A 15,495-nucleotide genomic window follows, 5' to 3' on the forward strand; every position below is an offset into this window, starting at 1 on the left:
CCACCAGAGAATTCCCTTGAAACTTCTTGATGGCACTGGTAGGGCCCTTTGTGACGGGGTTCCCCAGGCCCCTCTCACACCACCTCTTCAGTCTGGTTTCCAGCTAAATGAAAATAATTTCAGCTCATCAAGTGCATTATGACCTTCCTTTTGCCTACAAATTCAGCCTGCTGTGAAAGCTGCTCTGTCACTTGAGCCTAAAGACTCTGCTGACACAGTGGTGGTTGAAGTACTGTTGGTAGGTCACCGCTAGTGGAGGTAGGAAGGTGCTGTTTGGAGCCTTTGGCAGGCCTCTACAGGTGAATCCTAGCATGGCTCCTTAGGATGTCGGAGCAAAGCTATGTTATCCTCCGAAGGTAACTATTCTCCTTTTAAGAAACACCTGGCTTGCTCTTGGTAATAAATGCTGACTCTTCACCATGGGCCATCATGGTAGCTTGGGAACTGAGTTGTCCGTAGTGAACTGTCATCTGACCCAAGCCAGAAAGTTGGGCTCACGGAGCCACGTTCCATCATCAAATGCAAGGGGTATACGTATAAGAGACTGGGCTCAAGCAGTGCCTGAAGCCACAAGTAAATCGCATGAGCAAGTAGGTTTCAGAGGCAACGTGGCCCCGCCAACAACTTGATTTTGGACTTCTGCTCTCCGCGACTGTGAGGCAATGAACTTCTGTTGTTTTAAGGCACCCAGTTGCGGTACTTTGTTACATCTGCCCTAGAAGCAAATACATACATGCACATAGACTATTTAACCACACAATTGTGTTAGGTCATATCCCTATAGCAAGTATATATATATTGTCTCTAGTGGTTCTGCTTCTCTGGTTGAACCCCTGCTGATATAGGACATATGTTTTTACTTCTTTTGGAAAAATACCTAAGGATTGCTAGGTAATAGTAAGTGTGTATCTAGCTTTTTAAGAAGCTGCCAAGCTTTTTCCAGTGTGTTTTTATTTATATTTTGCCATTTTTACCTTTAGCATTTTACACTCTCACCAGTTACAAATTAGAATTTCACCTGTTCCAAATCCTTGCTAAGCATTCTATGAGCTTTATAGTAGGATCTCATTGTGGTTTTAATTTGCGTTTCCCTGATGGCTAATGATGTCGAGCATCTCTTCATGCACTTCTGGGCTATTTCTCTATCTTCTTTTTTTGAAATATCTGTTCAAGTCATTTACCCATTTTTAAAATGAGTTGTTTATATTCTTATCATTGGCTGAAAATAAGTTCCTTATATATTCTGGCTTTAAGTCCTTCATCAGATTTATGTATTACACATATTTTCTCCCTATCTGTGGCTTGCATTTTTATTTTCTTAATGGTCTTCTGAAGTGCAGAAGTTTTCAATTTTGATGAAGTTGAATTTTTTGATTTTTTCCCCTTACATAGCTCACACTTTTTGTGTCTTATCTAAAAAATCTTTGCCTTCCTCATAGTCACACAGACTTTCTCCTATATTTTCTTCTAGAAGCTTTATAATTTTAGTTTTTATGTTTAGGTTAAAGATTCATTTCTAGTTATATTTTGTGTGATTTGGGGGCGGGGTCAAGATTCATTTCCCCCCCATATGAATATCCAGTTGTTCTAGTGCCCTTTATTGAAGAGACTTTCCTTTCCTCATTGAATCACTTTGTCAAAAATCAGCTGAGCATATATGAGCATCGCAATTTTTAATCCTATTAGAACTGAACTTTCCCAAGTCAGGTCATACCATTTCTGGTCTCCTTTCCTTGGTGAGTCTATAAGGCAGATTACACTGATAGTTGGGCGAAGGAATCTATGTCTAACCTCTGTTTTTGTACATAGAACACAACATGACGTCTTCTGCACTTGTGGGTTACTTGCTTAACTTTCCTCTTAAACTCATAACAGTACACTGTGTTGCGTGTTTGTGACAAGAGAGAAAGAAGCTTTCCGCATATACTATCTTCGTTTCTTGCAGCCTACGGATTTCTGCTTTTCTTTGTTTCCTTGCACTGGTAATATCAGCCTGTAACTTGGGCTTCTAGAGAACTGAGGTCATATCTTTACATGTCATTTTGACTTGTGAGGCATCTAGCTCAGTGCCCCGGTCATGCGTGGACTTTTATCGGTAGCATTGAGGTTGTAGCATACTCACTACCCCTCAATTTCCTCGTCTGTATGAGGCACGAGGACTCATCTCTATCTAACTCAATTCGGTTCGGAACTGCGGGCTGTTCATATAAAGAAAGGCCATCTGATTGTGGTCGGGGAAGAAGACAGGACACTTTAACCAGGCTGATTGGTTCTCTTGGAGACTCCCGATGTATGACATCTGGAACAAACTGTGGCCTGATCTTTGCTCCTATCACTTCTCATTCAGATCAATAGTGGTCTGAATATTCTTTTTTTTTTTTTTTGGCCACGCCGTGCAGTTTGCGGAATCTTAGCTCCCCAACCAGGGATCGAACCCCCGCCCGCTGCAGTGGAAGAGCAGAGTCCTAACCACTGGACCGCCAGGGAATTCCCAGGTCTGAATATTCTTTAGATTAACTGAAATTAAAAGGAACTGCTCTGTAGCCACCTCCAGTGTGTGCCTACAGACCTGGGCTATATCTGCATGCCCCTCTAGAGCTGACCCGCAGCCTGGGGGCATTCTGCGCCCTCTCCCTCAATCCCAACGTTTATGTGCGGGGAAATCCTCGTTGGCCGGAAAGTGAAGGCGAGAGACGTCATGAAACGGCAACACGCCACCCACCCGTGGTGAGATGAAGGATGCATGAATGTTGTTGCCTGAAGTGGGCCCGTGTTACCATGGTGATGGAGGCGCGCTGACGCTAAGTGGCTGAGCCGCAGCTCCCATGGATTTTAATAGCAGCTGGCCAGTGCCACCGCCTTCCGTGAATTGCTGCCCCCAAGTCGCTGCTTGGCCCCGGCTGTCCTGATCTCTGTTGACAAATGGTTGTCTTTACAGTCAAGCTATTAACTGTACTGTAATTAATGAACGTGCTAATTATTCTTCCCTACTCCCGGCACATTTGTCTAACTAACCTGTCACACAGGGATGGGTACAGTGTCTGCGTCAGCGCCGAGGACGCTGGGAGCAGGGGTCCGGGAGGAGAGGGTGTTGGGCCTACAGCCGGGACCTGTGGGCTCTTTCTCGTTCAACTACCTTTACTAACGGTCAGGTGTCTGGAAATATGTTAATTTCTCCTTTCTTTTCTTAAAAAAGAAAATCTCTTTAGGGGCTGAGCGGCCATTGGTCACTTCACTAGCCCCTGAGGGGATTGCCAGATTCAGATGCAGAAGGACCAGGGGCCCCAAGCTCTGAAAACTATTCCAGAAGCAGCGTTCGGGGTGGTTAAAACCCCAGACTTTGAAGCTAGACAGGCCTGGTTTTGAATCCTAGGTCTGCCCCTTGCTTCCTGTGGTTTAACCGCTCGGCAGAGCAGTCTCCTCTTTTGGGCAACGGGAGGGATTATCTGTCCCCAGAGGGGTGTGTTGAACAGCACATGCACAAGCCAGGTCCCCAGGACACAGCTGCTCAGGGCTTTGGGTCCAGGATGGGTCTGGTCTGGTGTTGGCCGGACCAGGGCCGGCTCCAGGCCAGGAGACCGTTCTGTTAGGAATTCGGCATCCGGCGCGGGCCGCTGCGCCCCTCGCGCCCCCCGTGCGCTCCTCTCCCGTGCCCCCGGCTTCCCTCTCTTTCTGTTCTGTCTCAGCAGCTCTCTGTTGAGATGAATGGCATTTCCAGAGGCTTCACCTCTGATAAGTGCTCCTCTGTAGCCGCAGCCAGAATCTTAATGTGCACGCTGTAATTTAATGGCCAGCTCGGCTGGCTGTTAAAACGCTCTCCTCCTGGGTGAAGTGGACTCGCTCCACCACCGGTACGCGCTCCCCGCCCGGGCGGCGTGTCTCCGGGAGCTCAGACGTGGAGGTCCCACCACGGGAAGAGTGACCCTCTTCCCAGGCGCCTTCTCAGCATTCTATAAAGTGGAGCTGGCTGGGCATTCCGCTCCGCGCCCCCGCGCCCCATCCTGTTTGCGGGGCTCCTGAGGCTCGGGGAACAAGCCGGAGACGCTGCTCCTTCCTGCTTTCCTGCGTTCCTGACACCTGGCAAGATCGCCACGGACGCCCTGGGCTGACCGCGTAGGATTCTGTTGATGCTGTTTTCTGTGTGCCTGCAGATCCTGGCGCAAGCTCAGACGCCACAGACATAAACACTGGAGCAGAAGGAGGTCAGGATGAGCCTTAAAGACATCAGGCTGTAAGATACAGAGAATTCTTTAAAGCTGGGCGTTTACAATCTGGGATTATAAGTGGTGAACAGTCACAACACGGCAGCAGACGCATCGGGCACTCCTCACCCCACCCCTACCCTGCCCCAGTCTTTCTTTATGGAACAGTGTCCCTCAACCACGTGACAACTGTGGAAAGCACCAGGTCCTTTCATTTTCCTGCCGTCTGGTGGTCCTAGGAGTAGATATCTGACCAGCCTGGGGCCAATGGGATTGTCCTAATAGTTCACTGAGAAGAGTCAGCCCTTTACAGGTGACAGAGCTGTAAGACATAAAACTCCAGAGTTGGAGGTGGAGGTATTTTCCACTGTGTGGAGAAAACTGGTCTGCAGAGAGAACATGGCTGCTGAGTTGTGAGAAAGTGGAGAGAGAAAGAGAGAGATTGAGACAGAGAACTCCGTTTGAGAGGCCCAACCTCATCTCTGCTCTTTTCAGTGTTTGGTTGTTCAGTTCCTTGGATTCTTTGAGTCAATAAATTTCCCTTTTTTGCCCAAGCTAGCTTGAGCTAAGTTTCTATTGTTTGCAACTAGAGTACTTTTCAAGGAGCCTGGCCTTCACTTCTGATGCACTGTCACTAAGCCAGCAGGGGTCTTAGAAGGGCTGACACTTTATGGGGGCCAGACCCCTTGTCTACTGGGACCTAAGCGTGCCCTGACACTTACAAATGAGATCTCGTTGAGGTGAACACACAAATCTTGCCAGTGCCCAGCCCCTAAGCAATCTTGTAAAGATTCCACACGTTGTGAAGTGCCCCAGGCACTTGAGAACTCAAGGGCATCAGGACCAGCCAGGGCTGCCCTTGCTACTGGCCTCTGTGCATCCAAGCTCCAAACGCTTCGGTCCTCCATGGACCCCCATGGACCTCTTTCACTCAAGCTGGCCTCAGCTGCTTTAGGTATGAGGACTGTGTGATCTCTTCCCTGCACTGGCCTCTCCCACAGCAAGATGCAAATCCTGCTGCCACTAACTAGAGTGGCCAATGTTCTCTTTCTTTCTACTTTCTTTCTTTTTGTTGTTGTTGTTGTTTCTGGCTGTGTGGCATGCGGGGATCTTAGTTCCCCGACCAGGGACCGAACCCGTGCTCCCTGCATTGGGATCGTGGAATCTTAACCACGGGACTGCCAGGGAAGTCCCCCAATGTTTTCTTTCGAAGTGAGGTTTTGATAAAAGCTCTTCTTCATCACTGCCAAATAGATGTTGAGCCTGGGATGAAGTTTGCAGAATCTGGCATTTTCTGTGTAACTTCCGAGGGCAGAAAACTGTCCTATAACATGCCAGGCCACCACCTACCTCACTCAGCAGGTTCCCTCTTACACCTTCTCTCTACTCTTATTATTATGCTGAGAAGATTCCAAGGAAGTAGCTCAGTAATTACCTCAGAGAAGCCAGTGGTTAACAGTCCTTCCTGTGTGGAAGTTTTCCTAGGTGACCCCCTTTCTGCTCCTTATCTAAGTTCTTTAGTTTAATTTTAATTCTCTTGTTGCTTGTTTCCTGTGGAAACAGAGGCATCAGCCGTCCACCTCATCATCATTCATTCATTCATCCAGGGCTTATTACTTGGCCGCTACTCTGCACCCCGCCACATGTCAAGTAGTTATTTTTTTCCGAGGAATTCAAAGAAAGAAAGAAAGACAGTACTCTGGACACAGACCTTTTAGGTGCTCAATAAATAAAAAACATGCTTCACATTTTCTTCCTTTCCTGCCTCTCTCCTGAGCCCTGCTTCTTCTGGCAGGACACACTGAACCAGGGTACTTTGGTGGCTATTTAAAAAAAAAAAAAAGAAGAAGAAGCAGCAGCGCTGGGACCTTTGCAAATTCTAATGATGAAAGGCAGAATCCAGCCCTCACTTCCCCTTCCTGCACAGCGCGGGCCTGGGTGCCACAGAGCTGATCGGTCCTTGCTGGGAGCCTGAAACGAACATGGATTACGAAACCCTGGGCAATGTTGTCCTGCTGGCCATCGTCACCCTCATCAGTGTAGTCCAGAACGGTAAGGGAATCCCCTCCCTCAGGGTAGAGTTTGTTTCTAGTTGTTTGAAAGTCAGGCTTACACAGGTGTGTGTGTGTGTGTGTGTACGCTTTTGTCTTTATGTGTATTTGTATCTTTATTTGAATGTATAGGGGTTTGTGCCTTTCTGAAAGTCAGGCTTACACAGGTGTGTGTGTGTGTGTGTGTACGCTTTTGTCTTTATGTGTATTTGTATCTTTATTTGAATGTATAGGGGTTTGTGCCTTTCGGCGTGAATATAGGTTTTCCTTCTCCCAATCGTTCTTTCGCTTTAATGGGGATGATTAATCATGTCTGTAGAGCCAGGGCAGCAAGCTGTACAAAAAACCGTCACTGGAGTGTCTGCAATCAGCATTTTAACTAGGAATTACTGTGGCCAGAGACCAGTTGGAGGGCAGGAAGGCTGGAAAGGAACAATCAGATATGTGTTCACCCAGACGCTAGGTTGTACTAATTGCAGCTGGGCGCTCTTCACCTGTCACCTGTAGGCTAAAAAACAGGAAATTTGTGTGGTGTGAGGGGGATTTCACCTTAACATTATTTTACCTCGGTATTGCTTTTTTTTTTCTTTTGAAGAAACATGTCCTTTGCAATACTTTCTTTTTCTCTAGCAATGCGTAATTTTTGAAGCATTTTTTGGTAGGCATTATGTACTTACATAAAGGGAGAGAGAGACCAGGGAGGATTTTCTTGTTTGCGGTTTCCATTTCCATTAACTCTGCTATCACTTAAACCAAGCAAGAGATCTAGAACTGAAAATGCCAGGACTGGGTAGAACTTTCTCTTTAAAGTTCTGAGCTAGGACTGCCTCAGGCTCTCTCTATCAGTACGGCCAGTGTCTTTGGGATTTGCAGTTTACGAAGGTAGAGAAAAAAGGAGAGGAATGACTAAGGGCAGCTCTGTAACTTAATGGTAATTACTGAATGTTCACACCCTGGCACACTTTAGAAACTTGGGTATTCGATCAATTGGGCATATTCGGATATTTTCCCCCAACTTGAGTGTGGACAGAGGCTGGTGACGAGTAAGGCTTCCCATGGTCTCCCCGCCACCAGAGAGTGGCCAACTTTGCATACTCCGAGTATGTTTCCTCCATGGAACAACACGTTTTGTTTTTCTTTTTTGAATTTTATTTTATTTTTTATACAGAAGCTTCTTGTTAGTTATCTATTTTATACACATCAGTGTATATATGTCAATCCCAATCTCCCAATTCATCCCACCACCACCACCCCTCCCGCCACTTTTCCCCCTTGGTGTCCGGAACAGCACTTGGCAGCTTTCTGACCCAAACATTTTCATTCTAAATCTCACACGACAGAGTTGCAGCTCAGAGAGGGGACGAGGGGCCGGATGAGGCTGCCACAGTCTCAGGCCATTGCTGTTTCATGTTGGGGCTCCCTTAGTCTTGTCAGTCACCAAGGGATTCATTCATTCGACCTGCATACACCCACAGGGACCCTGCTCTGTCCAGGAAGGGTCCCGCATCCATGAGGATGTAGCAGTGAACAAGAAAGCTAGGTTCCTGCCTCCCAGGAAAGGGAAGGCTGGCAGGAAAAGATGGGCAGGCGGTAAGCAGGAAGCCTGCAGTGATGCTTCCGGTGCCCGTGGAGGCAGTTGTATGGGTGCAGGCGGGCGCTGCTTGTTCAGCTCTCCCCCTCCGGCCCTCCCCCGGATACCTGTCAATCTCGGTGACAGTGGACGGGAGCCAGGGTCCCCTCGGCCGCCTGTGCAGATGGGGCTGAGCAGAGGTTCGAGTGTGCCCTGAGCTGCTCCCTGTTGGTCCAGGCTGAGTCGGCGGAAGCTGGAGGGTCTCCTCCCGTGAGAACAGACTCTTTTCATCTCTCCTGAGATGCCCCAGGACCTGGCCCTGGTCTGTCCAGGGGGTCCCGGGCTTTTCCATAGAAGCACAGCAAACCCGGAGCAGACTTGAGGTGGACGATGAGATTTCTAATTATTTTTGGCAGATGAGATTAAGTCTTCTTCTTTGGTGCAAAGGGGGAGGAGAGATTACAGATGGCCACATGTCTGAGTTTGAACCGCAATCTTTCGGCCAGCCATTTCAGATAGATAACGACAGGGCACAGTGTCCTCCCTGACACAGTCCCGTGAACTGAAGAGGCTTCCTGGTGGGGGGAGACAAGTGTGGACCAGCTACTGCTTTGGGCTGGAGACTTTTCATCCTGGGCACACAGATGACTGGGGTGCGTGTGTAGCGGTGTGGACAGCATGGCCCCAGCCTCACAGCCTCTGTCCCTCCCCATCCAATCCCCCCAGTTCCCTTTCACAGCGTTGTCTCACCCATGCTCGGGGGAGAAGACATACTCCTGCCCTTTTGAAGCCACAGAAGGAGCCCTTGCCTCCCGCTCAGAGGCTTAGGATCAGCCCTGCTCCCCTCTGAGGCAGAGACCAGGGCTCCCATGTGATGCTGAGATTACCCTGTGAGGACTTTTTGTTTCTAACTGTTAAATGTGCCCATGCAGGGAAACAAGAACAATGCAAATGACTTGGAAGGTAACACCTCTACCTGTTTTAACCGTTGAGGTTTTAGGCAAACACAAAGGTCCTAACGTTGGTCCAGAACTTCTCTTTGCAATTCTAATTAACCTCGATGTTGCAGCCACAGGTCTACCTTATTGAGTGCGGAAAATATGCAAAAACTCTGTCCCCACCCCAATTACATTGGATACCCTTTCTGTTAGCTTTAGGAACTATTTACATGTTGCTGCCAGGCATGGCACACTCTGTCTTTGTCCCAAGACAAGGAGGTCAGTCCCCGTGTCTGTGACAGTGTTGGAGAGCTCTGCGCTCTCGGTACATTGTGTGAGCCTGATTCCCCAGGGGAAGGGCCAGAGCCCACCCGCCTGGTGGAACCTCCTCCTCTGCCTCCCAGACGCTCGTTAGTCATCAAGATCTTTGAGCTCGTGGCCCTCTTCCAGCTTGATCCAGCAGAACCCACGTTTGGAAATGCAGACCAAGTTTAGAGTACCTCGTTCCAAGAGACCTGGACCAGAACTGCCAAAGCCTGGTTTCCCAGGGAGTGTAGAGAGATGGATTTCCTATGCATAGCACCCAGAAGGCCTCCAACTTCTTGGCCAAGGTGCCAGCAGCTTGGCCATGAAGCAAACCTGGGAAACACAGATTTAGAGAGAGTGATTTCCATAGGAAGCCAAACTAATTAGACTGAGAGGAGAGGGTGAGCTGCAGGGAGGGACCCGGGCCTCGTGCGCGGAGGCCTGAATGGTGACAGCAGAAATCTTCTTTACAGCATCTTCAAGAGCCCTTACTGAACACTCCCCTGACGGAGGGCTCACAACGCACTGGCCTCGCCCTTCCCATTGTTAAGTGTATTGAGAATCTGCTTTGTGTCAAGTATGGTGCTGGGCATAATATTATCTCATTTAATCCTTGCACCCTATGAAATATATAGTATTGTATTTCTTTGTTTTTTATTTTTAATTTTTTTAAACATCTTTATTGGAGTATAATTGCTTTACAATGGTGTGTTAGTTTCTGCTGTATAACAAAGTGAATCAGCTATACATATACATATATCCCCATATCTCCTCCCTCTTGGGTCTCCCTCCCTCCCACCTTCCCTAACCTACCCTACTAGGTGGTCACAAAGCACTGAGCTGATCTCCCTGTGCTATGCGGCTGTTTCCCACTAGCTATCTATTTTACATTTGGTAGTGTATATATGTCCATGCCACTCTCTCACTTCATCCCAGCTTACCCTTCCCACTCCCCGTGTCCTCAAGTCCATTCTCTACGTCTGTGTCTTTATTCCTGTTCTGCCCCTAGGTTCCTCAGAACCATTGTTTTTTAGATTCCATATATATGTGTTAACATACGGTATTTGTTTTTCTCTTTCTGACTTACTTCCCTCTGTATGACAGACTCTAGGTCCATCCACCTCACTACAAATAACTCAATTTCGTTTCTTTTTATGGCTGAGTAATATTCCATTGTATATATGTGCCACATCTTCTTTATCCATTCACCTGTCGATGGACACTTAGGTTGCTTCCATGTCCTGGCTTAATTCACAGGTAAGCAAAGTGGAGCTTGGAGAGGTTAGACCATTGTTTGGAGGTTCCAGAGCCAGTAATGGTGAAACTGGGATTCAAACCTGCTCCAAAGGGTAGACCTTTACACAGTGTATTTTGTCTCGAATTCATTCATTCAAACTCTCACTACTCAGGAAGTTCTCTCTTATAGGGAACTGAAATCTGCTGCCTTATGATTTCTATCCACTGGTGTGTCTGTTCTTTGGAAAAGCTTAGACTGTGCCTGCTGCTTCTGTGTTTACAAAGTCACCTGTAACATCCCTTCTTCCATGTATCATTCCTCATATGACTTGGTTTTCAGAGTCCCTTGTCATTGGGTTCCCCCTCCTACCCCACTCCCCAACTTGCCATGTTCTTTCTAAGATGCAGGTGGGTGTTTTCCATGCAGGGAAACTGTTCCCGAGATTCAGACACCAGTTCTGTTAGAATAATGGATGTGTGAATTGTTCTTTTCTATCACGCTGCTGGCTCATACTAACTTAATGAAAATCTCCAGAGCTTTTTATGTGATCCTGAGAAAGTTATTTACCTTCTCTGACCACCAGTTTCCTCAACAGAGAGATGGAGTTACTAATATCTTCTATGTGTGATGGTTGAAGGTGCTGCCTGGGATAATTAACATAGGTAGAGTAGCCAGCAGAGCCCAGCATGTGGTACCGTTGCAGCCTTCTCTCTCCGCGTCTCCCTCTGTCTCTCTGGTTTGGCCTGATGTTAGCAGCCAGCCAAGAGAAGTGTGTGAGTGGTCTTTGCGTGCACAGTTTCTGTAACGTGGTCAAGGAAAATAGGAGTTGGAGTGTCAGTGTTTGGAGGAGTGGACAGAGGTGGCCCAACTCTTTCAAGTTTAGCTTAGAAGGAGGGGGAGGTAGACCCTAGTGGGATACAGGACTAAAGGCAGGCTTGTTTCTCTTTTGTTTTGAGGGTAGGAAAGATCTGAGTGTGTTTCAATGGTAAGGATTAGGAGGAAAACAGAGACTGAAGGTTCAGGAAATGGGGCAAACACTGATGAACAAAGACCTGAAGAGGGTGGCAGAAGCAGTGTCAGGGTTGCAGGTGGAGGGCTAAGGCTTGGAAAAGAGGAAGGGGTTTGTTCTCAGGCAAAGAGAGGAAGAAGAGAGGCAGACTCGGAGAAGGACGGCCACGCTGTGCAGTTGGTTGCAGAAATAACCTCAGACTTTCTTAATGCTGTCTCTGTTTACATGTTCAGGGGCAAGGGATGTCACCTTGGGTTCTGGAAAGACAATGATCAGAATTTTCCACTGTATTCTATGGTAAGAAGGGACGTCCAGAGTGGACAGTTGGATACTTAAACCCTGTGTAGTTGATGGAATCCCTGAAGTGAGCTTCTATGTGACAGTAGGAGGATAAACACACCCTCGAATGCCCAGCTGGAGTTGAATCCCAGCCTCCCTGCTCCCCGGTGGAGTGATTCTGAGAAAGTTATTTAACCTTCCTGAGCCGTAGGGCCCTTGTCTACAAAGTGGGGACAGTACCACCCACTTCACAGAGCTGGTGCCAGGCCCAATAAAGGAGCATATGTCCAGTGCCTAACAGAGGGCCTTCAGACAAGCCAGCCCTGCAGCTCTGCTCAAAATGGGCACAGTTCTAGGAGAGGAATGTACTTTTGACAAAAAGGAAAACGTGAAGACTTTTATTCATGTACACAATGGATAAGGCATCCTTTTCATGTCTTTTTGAGGAGCCTAAGAGGAAGTTGATGGAAAGAAACCCTGTGAATGGGTCCCTGACAATCACACTTTTCCCTTTCTCACTCTTGAAATAGGAGGAAAGGAATAAAATAGGAGGGGTGAGAGAGAGAGAGAGAGGGAGGGAGAGACCTTTATCCCGCCATCCCCACCATCCAGCCTACAGATTCTGTCCCCTCAGCATCTCTTAATCCCACAAGCATCACCCTAACCAGCTCCCTTCTGTCTTTCCCCTGTCCTGGGTCTCACCCCTTTAAACACTCACCATGCTAAAGACAGAGTGGCTTTCTGGCGATGGCACTCCTCAACTTACATCTGTCAGTAACTCCTTGTTGCTCTCAAGATGGAAATAAATTCAGAAGTTCTTAACGTGGCTGTCATCAAGGTCACGGTCATGCTGCTAAGTCCGGCAGGCACTTCTCAGCCACCATCTTCTTCAGCCTTGGTTCACTTACTGCTTTCTCCCTGGGGCTCCCTCCGGCCACCCTGTCTGCACCCCCCAGCGGCCCCTGTCGTGCTGTGCCTTCTCTTTTGTCCACAGCTTGGCACACTGTGTCGTTTTAATTTTTGCATTTTGTTTACTGTGTGTGGTCTGTCTTCTCTTCTTGTATCCTCGCCAGAACGTAAGCTCCTCAGGCCAAGGCTCTTTGTGTGTTTTGTTCTCAGACGTAAGCTGAGTGTCTGGCACATGGCAAGTGATAACAGAGAAATGTCATTGAAAGAACAATTCACCACCTACCTCTTCGGTCTCATTTGTAATTGTACCAGGTTCCACTTCCCCACCACCAATAAGCTGGATGTACTGAACCCCAGAGGTTCTTGCCTCTGGACCTTTGCACATGCCATTACACTAGAGTGGAGTGGTCTCCTCTGCTTGCCACACTTGTTCTTCAGATTTTATCTTAAATATCACTTCCTCTAGGAATCCTTCTGTGTCCCAAACACTGAATTAAGTTGCCCCTTTGACCCTCGATGGCTCTGTGTTCTCACTCAGTCTGATCTTAGCACGAGTCACTCTGTAGTGTAATTTCTTTACTTGGTTGTCTATTTCTTCCGCCTGTCGGATCCTTGAAAGTGAGGGTCGTGTCTTACTCACCATTGAGTCACCAACACCAAATGCAGTGATTAATGGAGGGTAGCTGCTGAATAAATTTTTGCTCAGTTACATTTGATGGAGGACATTTAGGGCTCTTTAGATGTCAAGTTAAGGAACCGTCTAACATTCTAGTAAAATAATGGGATGCGAGGCTCGTGAATGTTCTCCGTTATAAACCAAATCCAAACCTTTCCCTCTGGCAGGGTTCTTTGCCCACAAGTTGGAGCACGAAAGCAAGACCCATAATGGGTGGAGCTTCCAGAGGACGGGGACACTTGCCTTTGAACGGGTCTACACTGCCAAGTGAGTCCAAACCCTGACACTGCTAACTGACAGAGAGGGGGAATGGGCACAGGGCTGCATGTCTGTCCGGGTCAACCTTCCAAAGGCCGGGGAGGCGAGGTTCCCAGGGAAGCTTGAACTTCACCTGGGAGACTTTGGGGGCACTTTTCATCACCTTAGCAAGTGCTGGTGTGTAAAGAGAGGAAGCGGGGCTGTGAGATGGCGGGATGGAGCTCCGCCTGTTCGGGGACCTCTCAGCCAGTCATTCAGTCGTGGAGTTGACCGATTTTCTGGGGCGTTAGTCCAGAGGGGCTGCCGGGAAAACCAGCCATCGCTCACCCCCAGCTTCGGAAGCAACAGGTAGGGCCAGCTGACAGCTGCCTGCAGCCCCTCAGGTCCCCTTGGTGGGGTCTGGAGGGGACTCTAGTGCGTTTCCTAAGCCAGGTCTCCTGGTGCAACCAGAACGGAAAGAATGGGGGAATTATGCAATGGCTTCCCCACCTCTGCTGCTTTCCTTCCAAATGAAAAGGCTGTTTGAAAACACCTGGAGAACTCGGTGAAGGAGGCGGGTGCTATGTGGGATGCAAATCCAACATTCATTTCCCGGTCTGCTGAGTGCATTCAGACAGAGGGTTCAGCCAGCGGCCTGTCACCTGCTTCTCTGAGCCTGTGATTGGCCTGGGAGAAAGGGAGGCTGCAGCTCTGAGCTGGCCTTCGGCCTCGGCTTGGAGGCGACTTGGATGTCTCCAGAGATCCTTCCAAAGTGGGAGTCGTGGCCACACAAGCAACGGCAGGAATAGCACAAGCAAATGCAGCCCCTCGAGGCCCCTCTGTCTCCCGTCGGCCCCAGCCCCTCAGACCCAGCACTCCTGCACAGTCTGATTCCGAGGAAATCCCTTCCTGAACCACTTACAGGGAGATTTCCATCTTAAGATTCGGGCCTTCGGTGTGTTAATTCTCAGAATCCATCGAAGAAGCGTAAGGATGTGATTTAGGCCATATTAGATGTTCACATTTACAGGACGTGGAGGAGAGTGTGTGCGGTGCCGTCAGCCCCTCTATGCTGTTTGCAGGGGAGATGGGAGAGGTCCCCTCAGACACACCCACGTGCAAGAGTGCAAGAGGGGCAAGGACAGTGTCCTCCGTCAGGGGTAACGCCAGAACCTCCCCCCACATGGAATCCAAAAGAACGTGAATACCATTCTACCTGTTCGGAAAGAGAAGCTTCTTCCAGCCCAGATCACTACATTCTCACCGGCTGCCCCGTGTTCTTAGGGGCACAGCCGGGCTCGTCTGGAGAAGTGGTGCAGGGCTGCATGCAGCGGAATTTCTCGGTACCGGGTGAGAAGCTAAGTTTCCATCCTGCCGAAAATGAAGAAGAACCGGGGCAGGCCAGGCCGCCTGGTGTCTGCCATTTCCCCCAGGAGTGAACTAGCTCTGCGTCTCAGAAGACGCCTTGCTGACGCCTGGTCCCCACTGCCAGCCTCCAGATGGCGTCCCTGATGTCCGAAGGCGCTAGAGCAGAGTGGTGGGTGATTGGTGCCACCTGGGGGTCCCCACCGCATGGGTGCTGCCGCCCAGCTCCCAAACCCACGTGACTTTCCCACTTACCCACCCCCGAGAGAGGGCCAGAAGAGGGAGGGGAGGGGAGAGAGCTGTGGAGAGGTCGGAGCTTTGGCGGGGGGGGGGGGCAGGGGGGAGCGGAGGGGAATTTTCTGTAATTAAAAGGTTGCCCATACACTACTGTGGTTCTGTTACAAAGACTACTTCCTCCCTGACCCAGCTGGCAGCGCCCTGTGTGTGCCTGAGGTGGGTTGTGGAAGGTGCTGAAGATCAACACAGAGGCTGCCGCCTGCTGGCGACGCCAGGAGCCCCCAGTCTGTGTGCCCCAGCCAGGAAGCTACCAGGAAGGGCCTTACCTGTTAGCCCGGTAGAAAGTCATCCCCAGTGATAGCTTCTCCAGGGGCCTCCAAAAGCACCAAAGAGGGGTACAAGAAGAGCCGTAGGGGTGTGAGAAGAAGAGAACATGTATCTTATGTTGCTATCTAAAAAATAGGAAATTGAACTTTACT

General features: G+C 49.0%; 1 protein-coding gene across 1 annotated transcript in view; it reads left to right on the plus strand.

Annotated features, from left to right (window-relative positions):
• Window positions 1-6,137: 6,137 nt before the first annotated feature.
• Window positions 6,138-15,495, plus strand: part of ALOX5AP (arachidonate 5-lipoxygenase activating protein) — a 30,693-nt gene continuing 21,335 nt past the window's right edge. The window contains exons 1-2 of the mRNA XM_065896100.1: window positions 6,138-6,254; window positions 13,345-13,444. Of these exons, the coding sequence (XP_065752172.1) occupies window positions 6,185-6,254; window positions 13,345-13,444 (170 nt within the window). The 5' untranslated portion in view covers window positions 6,138-6,184. The remainder of the gene's footprint in view (window positions 6,255-13,344; window positions 13,445-15,495) is intronic.

The sequence above is a fragment of the Phocoena phocoena genome, chromosome 18 (assembly GCF_963924675.1).
Source record: "Phocoena phocoena chromosome 18, mPhoPho1.1, whole genome shotgun sequence".
NCBI lineage: Eukaryota > Metazoa > Chordata > Mammalia > Artiodactyla > Phocoenidae > Phocoena > Phocoena phocoena.